At 42.9% G+C, this 12,339-nt stretch overlaps 1 protein-coding gene across 1 annotated transcript; it reads right to left on the bottom strand.

The window, feature by feature from the left end:
- Positions 1–5,483: 5,483 nt before the first annotated feature.
- LOC115587577 (protocadherin 8) lies at positions 5,484–9,117 on the bottom strand. The gene is made up of 4 exons (XM_030427480.1): positions 6,685–9,117; positions 6,483–6,553; positions 6,079–6,212; positions 5,484–5,963 (listed from the first exon to the last, which is right to left on the bottom strand). Exons 1-4 carry the CDS (start codon positions 9,034–9,036, stop codon positions 5,614–5,616), a joined length of 2,907 nt encoding a protein of 968 aa, XP_030283340.1. The 5' UTR covers positions 9,037–9,117; the 3' UTR covers positions 5,484–5,613.
- Positions 9,118–12,339: the final 3,222 nt, after the last annotated feature.

The following is a 12,339-nucleotide window of genomic DNA, read 5'->3' as shown; positions in this document are numbered from 1 at the left end:
TGTCTGTGATCCAACACCACTGACCTAAACTTCCATTCAAACAGCTTTGTATTATCAGTGGCACAAGTATGTGAAATTATTTGGCAAAGACAGAAAAGTGTTTTCAGATCAGATCTGAATCAATATTTATCGAGTGATTTGAGCGAGCACCAAAACAGAGTAAAGGGTGTCCTTGATAGGTGGATTGGAGGTTAAAGGAATAATTCGACATTTGGGGAATTGGACTTATTTGCCGTCTTGCCAAGAGTTAGATGATAAGATCAAAACCACTCTCATGTCTGTCCTTCAGTAATGCTACAGCCAGCAGCCGGTTAGCTAAATTTAGCATAGAGATTGGAAGCAGGGGGAAACAGCTAGTCTGGCTCTATTCAAAGGTAGCAAAAAAAAAAAAAAAAATCACCAACCAGCACCTCCAGAGCTCACTGACACACTGTATCCTGTTTGCCTAATTAAATAAGAAAAAACACAAAGTGTAAAAACAACAATTCTCTGAGGGTGATGTGTAGTGACGTCCTGAAGTCTCAGCTGTTTGCCTGGCAACCCCTGTGACCTACAGAGCCAGACGTGCTGTTTTCTCCCCTCTCTCCCAGTCTCTATGCTAAGCTAAGCTAACCCACTGCTGACTGCAGCTTTGTATTGAATGGACAAATATGAGTATCGACCCTCTTATCCAACTCCTGGCAAGAAAACAAATGAGCTCACTGTATTTTCCATAGTACGGAACTATTCCTCGGTCACACTTTATTATAACCAACATTAATAATGGAAAATACATTTATAGCTAATTTAACTTTAGTTTATTGTTATCTGACTTTTAACAAACGATGAAATGCTTCATAAAACATGTATTAAGCAATCAGGTATTGTAAACTTGCACCTGAAGTTTACAAACATTTACAATTTAGCGCTAAACAACCAACAGATTAATTGTATGCATAAAGAAATTAGCATTGGCATTGGCATTCATGACCCTACTCGCCCATTGGAGAATTCTGTTGCACTGTTTCAATCCCCTGAACATCTCCCTGTGGATGAGTTATCTCATGCTCTATTTGAGGCTTGAAAAGATCAAATACACACTTAGGGGATTCATGCAACCCTTTTGTGTTTTATCTCAGCAACCTAAAACAAACCTTCCTGATAGCTCATGAGTGTGTACGCTTGATTGATGACCTGCAACAACACTCAGCCAAACATAAACATTCATTTACCCTCTCCGAACCCTCAACCACACAACTTGTTAGTTAACTCTGCTTCCTTTTTGTTTAATTGCTTATGTGTATGTCTGTTGTTACTTTTTACTTATCATCATTATTTTAATGGTCTTTCTTTTTCATTTCTCTTCAGTTAAGTGGCACCTATCACCTGAGAATCCTACGGAGGACCAAAACTGCTGAAATAAAACACTGAATGATAAATGAATAGAAATACCATTAAATTCAGCTAAATTCATATTAAAAATACATTTAGTTTATGCATTTTTAAATGTATTTATTTATGTATGTATTACTTTCTGGAGAGTCTGAGACTGTCTCTGATGGCCACCAGTGTGTGAGAGCAATAGGATCAACTAATTTGAAAAGTTAACCCCATTACATTATCATAATTATTATGATAATTAATTGATTAGTTAAAGGTTCAATATGAAATACATTTTGCAAAAGATTATAAAAGATTAACTAAAACTATCATCAGAATGTGAAGAAATAATTGTTTGACAGTTCGTCTAAGTGTTGTGTTGCAGAGGTATCTACTGAAGTTAGCATGCTAACCAGCTAGCCCTGGCCCGTCCCAGTCTAAAGGGATGTAAACACCAAGACTCTGGTCCAAGCTGCATGGCTAACTGAGCTAAGGGCAACTACAGTAAGCAGCAGTAAGCGGTTACTCTGGTGATATGTTTTGAGCATGTATTTGACAGGTGGCCAATTCTTATATATAGCATCTTTGAATGGGAAAGCAAATAAATGGGGGATTTACTAAAAAGGTCAATCAAAAGAGAAGCAAAGGAAACATTAATATCAACTTGTATAACATTTTACAAATTGATTTGTGTCCACATTTCTGTCAATATTATTCCTAAGTGCATTCAATGATATATTAATGTATATATTGAGTCAGTTATTCTTCTTCTTCTTCTTCTTCTTCTTATTATTATTATTAGTAGTAGTAGTAGTAGTAGTAGTAGTATTTGGCAGTCTGGGTCCTCAGTAGATTGGGTGGGTTGCGGGTATGTTTTCTCAAAAATCTATAAAGGTATTGTTCTCTATATGTCTGTCACCTCTGCCTGCTCTTAATAAAAAGAAGGTGAAATGACTCTGACTGGAAAACGTTTAATTAAAGCAAGTTCCCTGCCTCTCAGTGATCAAACAGTGCTGAAAATCTAGGCTTTATTTCACAATGTGTGCCTGTGTAGAGGTGACAAAAGACTGAAGTTCGAGTCCTTCCAGGCTGTGGATAGGTTTTATCTAGACGTACTGTAGGTTTCGACAGTAATTACAGAGTGATGACAAAGACCAAGTGATAACATCCCATTATATAGCAGAAATGACTGCTTTTGCCTTTTGTTTAATGTTTTTAACTTTCCCAAAATGTCAGACGCTGATGATGTGGGAGTGAACTTGGTTTGATATGACCCATTGTAAATGAAGCAGACAACATCTTAATGGTAAGCGAAACGCAGACAAAACTTCTCCTCGGAGACAAACTGTCAGGCGGAAAACAAATGGTGTTGTTTTTTTCACACTCCAGCCCCACAATTCAAAGCATCCAAAAGTCAATACCCACACTTGGCAGTTGAGACAAAGATGAAGATGAGGTGCGAGCGGTACAAAACATTGCAATGCGGGACAGGCCTCAAGCACCAAATGACATCGATTCAGAGAGGCTCCGTCTTCACACACTGCAATACACTTGTGTCTTTAAGATGAGATTCTAAGAGGCCGTAACAGCATAATCACAGTCATACAGCTCGCCATTCGTCAAAAATAAACCTAACAGGTGCAGAGGCTAGGGATGACGTGCACGTATCTGACACATTTGTCGGTGGACTACTGATGAGCTGAAAAACCGGCTCTAAAACACTCATTTTCTATTACCTGGGGAGATTTCAAATGTGCTGCGAGAGCTGCTGCAGGACATTAATGTGAAGTCCATTTGGATGAGAATGAACACAGCGTCCGCCAGCGATGGCTTTTCAAACAGACACACATTTTGTCCCAAACTGCGCGGATGGATATAGCTTGTGGCACAAATTGTCAGGTCAATGCACAACTATTTGACCTACAAGGAGCATATAAAGCAATGATGAAGGGAATCATATTGTATTGATTGATAAATGCATTTTCCCTCTCTGTGCAATTGGCTATCTGTCAGACCAGTGCACATCACTGGGGGCACAAATATGACCTTCTTTCTTATTGTTTGCCTTTTTGTGCCGCGCGGCCTTGAATCCTCGGCGGACGCCACGCAAAAAGATAAAGTTATTAACTTTGCAATTTCCAAAGTGTGGTGACTTTGCAGACTGGCAGCATTAAATGAAAGGTGATCAGGACACCTTCAATGAGGAATGTGGGTTTTTTTTTTTTAACAACGTTCTCTGTTAATGAGGCATATTGTGGTGATGTGTGAGAACTCTTTTTAGTGCTCCACAGTTATGTAAAAAGGCATCTAATCCACTCTATTCCAGCTTTTATCACAGCAATCAAAAAGCAGAAAAGCAGGTATTTATGCTTATGCAAATGAGTGCTGCTCTTAGCCCTCTTTTTTCCTGCAGAGGAACAGAAGAGAGAGAGAGAGAGAGAGAGAGAGAGAGAGAGAGAGAGAGAGAGAGATGGAAAAAAATAATGGTTCAGTCTGCCATCAGCTCCAACTGATAGCCCTTCCTTGGCAGCAGTTTTGGAAACTATTTATTTTCTCCTCAGGACCAGCCCTCAGATGGCTATTATATACTTTGTAACAGCCCTTTACTCTTGTCTCATTTGCTTTCATACATCACTGGCTCATTTAAAGTGACCTCAAAAATAATGAGGACAGAATACTGTGAGAAACACGTGTGCGAGCAGATGAAAATCAGCAGGTGCCAAACATTGTTTTTTAAACATATGTTTTTTTTACAGTTTGCTTTCAACTAAAGAGATCAGATTTTAAAAACGTTGATGAAAAGCGATGTTAAAAGCAGGGCTGTACATTTTGAGTTGTTGATGAAAAACACATGCACTTCCCCGCGGACACCGTCCCCCTTGATTGAGGGACGTGTTTGATTAATTTCATCTTGCATAATTCAGGATTCCTGGGATTTCTTTTTGTGTGTCCTGGCTTTTACGTGCATGAAATCCCGTCGCTGCTCTATTCTTGGAGTTGCAACCAAGAAAAATAATTCAAATGTTGCACAATTGGTATGCTACGTATAAAAGAGCTCAACAGCTAATAACCAGTGTTTAGGGTTGACGTGTGTCAGCGTTTGTTATGGTTTTTAAACTCATCAATGTCTCATCAATAAATCATCCGGGACCAGAGACAGCTTGCCCTCGCCCTACATATTCATGGCTGCATTAAACTTAATAATAGTGACCAGTTTGGAAAATGTGAGGCGCGCACGTGCCTCATAAATGTCAGAGCACTCACAGGAGGAGTCACATGAGGTTATTCCATCCCCTGTATGTTTTGTCCCATTTTTCTCTCTTGGCAGTCGTGTTTGAGGCGAACACTTGCAAAAAATGACAGTTAGGAATTTGTCAGGCAACCCCAATACGCGCTGTAATGTACTATGTGCTTACAGTGATGTAAATTATTTAGGGGAGTTGGAGCAGGTGTGACAGCAACCCGCCGCGATTTTGAAGGAATAATGGTTTTTATACTTTTATATTTTCCCTCACTTGAGCAACCGGCTCTCCGCTCGCTCATTTGCATGCAAGAAGCTCAACGGAGCATCCACAAGTCTTCAAAGCCAGCCTCCCAGGTGATGCAGCAGCTTGAGATTTTTACATCTGATCATCGCTGACTGGAGTCTTGATCATGTAGATTCAAACTGGGGGAAGAGTTCTACATGTTTACAAATCAGACCGGAGTTTGAGCCAGGATGGGAATAATGTTCCATATTCAAAACACAACGTCTCTCAGTTGAATTTATGTATTTTTTTTGATCTCCCTGTGTTCGACCCCGTTGTCACATTTGAGAAAAATTTGCTGAATAAATGACAGTTTTTGTTATTTTTGATCACACATTTATTGGGAAGGAAACAGCAGTGTGCGTCATTGAATACATTTAGAGCGGAGCTAACATGAATAAACATTATATACAGCGCTTTTATAATAATTTTTTTCATCTAAAAAAATATGTACACCTCTTGAAGGTGCACTATGTAGTTTTGGGGGAGAAATCATTGACTGAGTACACAAACAAACTCTCTTTGTTTTCCTGACTGAATAAACAAAGTGACCTTAAAGGACAACACAGGACTGTTTTACTTTGTTTATATGCGGCGGACCCTGCCAGTTTGTATTATCACCTCATTTATATTGTAAATATTACAATTCTGAGTTTGAATTTCTTCCCCAAAACTACATAGTGCCCCTTTAAACATCTAGGAATCACCGTTTTTGTGATTTCCTTTCCTAAAACATAGTCGCGACCTCTAATGCCGTGGCCACAGTTACAATATTAGGACTCTGCTTTAGGATCTCGGCTCCTCTGACAGCAGCCTCACGCTGCTGCTGGGGGAAGTAAGAAGGGAGGGTGCCTGTCCTGGAGAAGCTCTGCATGCCGCTCCTTGATTTCGGGCGATTGGTGCCATAGCCAGAATCCTTCCAGGAGTGGTGGTACCCGTGAGGATTGTTGAAGACCGGCGCGGGGGAGAAGCCTATTGTGTACGCATTATCTCTGGGGGCCCTGAAGCTCTGCGGAGCCACTGCACAGTAGGTGGCCTGGCAGTCCGAAGATAAGCTGTTAGCGGTGCTGGATGAACCTGAAAAGCAAGAAATAGATCAAAATAAATAAATAAATACATAAGGATGAGAAATTGCAGTTGCAGATGTTCCATTTGTGACACCCTGGGGAATATGTGTGTTTAGTTCGCTCACTCTTTAGCCTGGGGTGGAAGGTCGTAAAACTCTTCTTGCCTCCGTCGCCGCTGACATCAGAGTCGCTGTCGTTGAAGTCACTGTCCCCTTTGCCACTGTCCTTCACGCTCAGCTGGTCAGTGTTCCCAATGCCACTGCGGATACAATCAACAGATACAGAGTGAGCCACCACTGTATGCACATTAGCTTGATTATTGATGCCTTCTTTTGTCATGCGAGGCCTGCCTGCCTCCACCCAGACCCATCTAACCTCATTCCACAGGAAGAGCCACGAGCAAAAAAAATAACTACATGTGCCAACTGTTAATCACGCTCTGAGAGTTCAGAGAGACGCGACTGTGTGACAAAAAAGCACATTCTCATCTGGAGAGAATACAAGGGGAGTTACATTGAGTTGTCTTTACCTCACTTGCAAGCAGTATTTGTCGCCTTGCCACACAGATGTTGCTTGGAAATGCTTCGAGGGCAGGAACATCTGAGGGAGCGAAACACAAAACGACAGCAGAGAAGCTTTAGTTTCCATTCCTGGCACTGAGATCAAGGGAACATCGTATGCATATGAAAATACAAAGATGAAAAAGAATACACTCTTGTAAGTTGGCTCACCTTTGCCTCAGAGTCCCCGCTCCTCTCCTCATACAGGCAGGAGTCATCCAAGGAGGAGGTTCTCTGGTGGAAGAAGCCTCTCTGGCCGGTGTATATGTTGGGTTCTGTTGAGCCCAGCATGGCCATGGGCCCGCCGTCGAACAGGCTGTGGCACACTTCCCTCTTGGAGCCACGGCCTCTCCCCCCGCGGCTGAGCTTGCACGTGACGACAACCACCACGATTGCAATCAGCAACAACGCGCACCCCCCTCCGAGCATGATAATGACAATAAGTGAGCCATCCAGGCCCGAGCCTCCTTCCTCGCTCGACCGCAGCACAATGACGACCTGGTCTTCAGAGGGCTCCGTCTCTGTGATCACAAACCTGACGGTGGCACTGCTGGAGAGCGGGGACCTGCCACTGTCACTCACGGTGATTTTCATTTCCAGCACATCGCCAATTTCAGCCGTCAGCTTTTGTTTCAAGGCGATCTCTCCCGTGTCTTTGTTGATCGCGAAGATCTTCGGGTCGCCCTGCACGATTTGATACGAGAGCTCGCCGTTCATTCCCTCGTCCTCATCCTCGGCTGAGACTCTCAGGGCCAGGTAGCCGGCAGGTGCGTTGAAAGGCAGGGGGATGTCAGCAGAGTCGTTCACCAGGACGGGGAAGGTGAAGTAGGGATAGTTGTCATTCTGATCCACGACTCTGATCCTGATGGTAGAGGTGCTTGAGAGAGGGGGGGAGCCTCTGTCTTCGGCCTGGATCACCAGGTCGATGTGCTGAAGGGTCTCGTAGTCAAAAGACCTCAAAGTGTACAGAGAGCCTGAGAGTGAATCCACAGAGACATAAGTGGACACCTGAGATCCTCCTGGCACCTCTGAGTCTATGACTTTGTATGAAACTTTGGCATTTTTCCCCACATCTGGATCTCGTGCTACAACAGTGGTGACATATGAGCCTGGGATATTATTTTCCAGGACTGAAACTTCATACAGAGACTTGCTGAAGAGGGGAGGGTTGTCGTTCTCATCTGTCACACGGATGGTGTACTGCCTTACTGTTTTAAAAGGGGGGGTTCCTAAATCTTCAGCCACCACTGTGAGGTTATACTCAGGGATCCTCTCTCTGTCTAAAGCGGTGCTGGTTATAATCATGAAAGAGTCGCCATAGGCCTGCTGGAGGGTGAAGTGCTCGTGCCCGAGCAGGCTGATGCGCACGTACCCGTTGGAGCCTGAGTCTCTGTCCGAGGTGCTGATCAGAGCCACGAAGCTCTCCGCGGCCGCAGCCTCCGTGATGTAGGCGACCCCGTCGCTGCTGGAGGTCATCGGCTTGATGCTGATCTCCGGCGCGTTGTCGTTCACGTCCACGACGTCTATCACAACTTTGCAGCCGGACGAGACGGAGTTGGCGCCCAGATCTGACGCTTTGACGCTCAGCTCGTACGACCTCCTTTTCTCAAAGTCCACCAGCGCCTTCAAGGTCACGTCCCCGGAATATGGGTCGATGTGGAAGAGGCGTGCCACATCTGGAGAGAGCCCGTCCGCGAACGCGTACACCACCTCGCCGTTGATGCCGTCATCCGGGTCAAACGCGTGCACCCTGAGGACTCTGTGACCCACGGGGGAGTCTTCGTTCAGCTCAACTTTCAGAGCGCTGTGCTCAAACGTCGGGCTGTTGTCGTTAAAGTCCAGCACTTTTATGTTTACAACCATAGAGCCGGACTTTGCTCCTCCGTCAGTCGCAGTCACCTCGATGGTGTAGGTGTCCTCCACCTCCCTGTCCAGCTCCCTCATCAGCACCAGCTCCGCAAACTTCACTCCGTCCTCCCGATCGCGCACCTCTACGGCGAAGTGAGCGGACGGGGAGATGTTGTAGCTCTGGATGTAGTTCTCTCCCACATCCTGGTCGAGGGCGATCTGCAGCGGGAACCTGGAGTCCAGCGGGACGTTCTCCACGATCTCCAAACTCGTCTCGTTGCGCGGGAAGTGGGGAGAGTGGTCGTTGATGTCCCTCACCTCGATCTCCACGTGGATGAGCTGGAACTTTTCCTTTGAGTGGGCCACGATGTCGAAGCTGACGAAGCAGCGCGGGGACCTGGGGCACAGCTGCTCCCGATCGATGGTCTCCGCGACGCTCAGCAGCCCGTCGCTCTCCCTCATTTCAATCACAGAAGAGTTGTTTTCCTGCATGAAGCGGAACGAGGTGTCGGGGTCATCGGCCGGATCGATCTTTAAATCTTGGGACAAATTCCCAATCTCCGTCCCGGGTGCGTCCTCCTCGTAGGTGACGTACCTCGTGGTTGTACACCGAGCGGTGTGAAATAAAGCGAACAGCACGCACAGTCCAACTCCTGCAGAAGTGCAAAATCCCATGTTGAGGAGTTACACAGTGACGCTCAGACAAGTCATAAATGAAATGCAAAGAAGTCCTCCAACTCGTGTTGTGTCAGCTCGATTCACAACTGTGTCAAACACTGACTTTGCTGTGGGTCTATAAGCCCCGGTCTATGCAAATGGCCTGCCCCATCGACCAATGGCCTTCCAGTGGACCACCAACAGGGCGACGTTTGGCCCCTGCAGCAAACTGCGGCTGCTGCTGCTGCGGCTCACTTTTGTGTGTGTGCAAATGGTTTATTAGATAAACTGATTGTGGGGCTTTAATCAGCCTGCTAACAGCTTTACTTAAATAAATCTGCACCTGGTAATTAATTAGCTAACTAAATCACTTAAGGGAGGACTGTAGTTGATAGGACTAAGAGCCATCAGATGGAGTTGGAGCCTACCTGTTGAAAGCCTGAAGGGCCGACCGGCTGTTAGGGAATTATGCAGAAGCTGAGGGTGGAAAGAGATTTGAAAATAGACAAATAAATAAATTGATATCTACATGTCAATGAGATTGTAATTGCTGATTGCTGCTGCAAAAGTAAGCGAGGGCTCACAACATCAGAAATGATTAGCATCAACAACCCTGAATGTAGTTTTGCTGTACTTTTATTTAAGTAAATAGCAGCAATGGAGGAAGTTCTGAGATCATTTGGCACTGTGTGCTTTTGGGGAATATAGTTTAATCAGTAGACGCCTTAACGGACATCACAACAAAATGTCAGGCCGTTATACATTGTTGATATGTGGCGGACCCTGCCACCTTTCTAGCTACAAACAGCGTTCTAAGGACCTAATTTTTCTTTGAGAACAGCTTGTTTATTCTGTTATAGTCAAGATGAATATTTGTGAGTTTGTGTTATTACCTCATTTATATAGTAAATAATAGAATTTTGAGTTTGAAGAGTTTGAATTCCTTCTCCCAAACCACATAGTGCCCCTTTAAAGCATCAACATGTTAAGTACTCTATAATCTTTATAACAGATGTATTCGTGTATGTGTATATGTATACGTTTGATAGGTTCTTTATTTTTCATTCACTCTTGTTAGTTTCCTGTTGTCCATACCGGCATGCCATCCAGTGTGGGGGAAGGAAAAGGTAGGATGAGAAACTCTCAGTACTGAAGGGGCACATAAGAGCCCTTTTGTCAGGTAGCTGATGAATCTCCTATTATACATGGATTAACAAGAGTACTGTGCTTGTATAGTTAGATCAAAATGATTAATGTCAAGTATAATACATACATTTAAAGGCTGACAACACCTCTGGTGTTGATGAAAAGTGAAAATTTGATCTAAAAAAAAAAACCAAAACACTTTATAAGTCCTGAATTGACTTTAAAAGCTGTGATGGAAACATTAATAGGAAAATGCACTTAAAGAAGCAACATAAAAGCACTGCAGATGGCTTCTTTCAGAGCGTTGTGTTAGATACATTACTGGATATTTTCTGTTTATTAATTGATGGGCTATACTCTATAATAAGGGTACAAATCATAGACTGGCATAAGGCTTAGCTACATGATGATTTAATGCATGGAATAATACATGATGCATCAGGAATCCCTGTTCCTCACTATTAATATGATCATTGAACTATGACTTGTGTGAAACACAAGTTGAGGAACAGTAGGGACATAAGCCTGTGTTTTTAGCAAGCTGGTTGTCAGATGCAGACATTAACACACTAAATGTATATATAATACAGTAAGATAAATCAGCTTTAACACCTCTTAAAATCGAGCTGAATGCACGGCATATCAGTTCACGTTTGTCGTAACTGGGAATTAACATTCATTTACTGACGATCTGTTAAGTATGAACTAATAACACAAAGTCATAGCGACTCGATCGTTTGTTAATGTGAGGTATTTATGATTCATCCTGCATTAATGGATGCATTAAATCATCATGAGTCATGCATTAGATAAGCAGCACTTTATCCATATGTGAGCGTTCCTGGTTGCACTCTGTCGAATTCTGAGTGGAGTTTGAGTTCATGCTAAAAAAAAACACAAGTTCACAAATCTTGTCTCGGATACCTTAGTGTGGAGACGTGTCACCGCTGTGCCTCAAACTCAAGTTAACAAGCAACAATAACAGTCACTTTCCACTCACTTTGTTTTTGGTGAATATCTTATTTTATTGCTTATTTTCTATTTAACTTTAAATAGTTTTTTGTCTGATGCTTTTTTCCTGGACATGTTGCATTTTGAACTGTTGTTACAAGTGAATTTCCTTTTGCTAGTTAAATGACGCTAACTTAATGTGATCTAATCTAAAGTGCAGTGAACGAACACCGGGGTCCTGGCCAATGCATTCTGACCGATGCAGCAGGGCGAATCGCCATCCTCTAAGTACCTTCCTTAAATATGATTTGTACTATTTGTTATAAAGAGCGAGCTGTATAATTGATAAATGGTGAATTAAAAAAAAAAAACAGCAACGATGAACTGCTTCATAAAACCACGTATTAAGCTACTGTTCCTCCTCAAGTTGCAACTGGTGTTTACAAATCTTCGCAGTTGCAAAATTCCTCGTTTGTTAACACTGAAATTGAAGTTCAATTAACTATGAATTTTCCATTTGTTAATGACAGCTATTATAAAGTGTTACCATGTCACAGCCATTCACGCATAAGCAGCATTTTTAATGTTGTTGTTGCTCGAGGTGGAGCTAGGTTTTAATCATGTTATATCTTGTCATTAAATCCACAACAATACACCAAGTTTCAGGTTAATCATGCCACTAGTTGACAGTAATCAGGTAACATGTAACTTTAAAAGTACAATATTTTACCTAAAAGTATGCATAGCTAGACTTGTTAAATAAAATACTTCGTTTCTTTCAACCAATAGATAAAAGCAGTGGGTAGTGTAAGTATGAAACTGGAGAAAGCATCGAATTAAAGAGGAGAGAGAGCTGGATACGTTTCATTGTCATTCATACACACCTATGTATTATGATCACACGGTGTCATCAAACACATCCCACTGACATTTAAGCTTAATAAAACCCAAACAGAATCTATAAATATTTATTCCAATACTCCCTTTTTCCTCTCAGTCACACGTATTCATGTAGACATAGCCCATCAATAATCTGCATAATAAAGCAGAAGCTAGACATCTATCTTTCTGTTGTGCGGCCGGAGACAAGGTCTCGTCCACTCACATAGCAGAGGAGGAATTTCAATGCCATGCTGTAAATAAAACATCCCCCTGAAGTCAAACAAGCGTTGTTTGATTGGTGTTGCGTGTTGCACAGTGTTAATAACACATAATGCATAGAGC

This window comes from Sparus aurata, chromosome 9 (assembly GCF_900880675.1).
Source record: "Sparus aurata chromosome 9, fSpaAur1.1, whole genome shotgun sequence".
NCBI lineage: Eukaryota > Metazoa > Chordata > Actinopteri > Spariformes > Sparidae > Sparus > Sparus aurata.
This window is presented reverse-complemented; position numbering and strand designations above follow the sequence as displayed.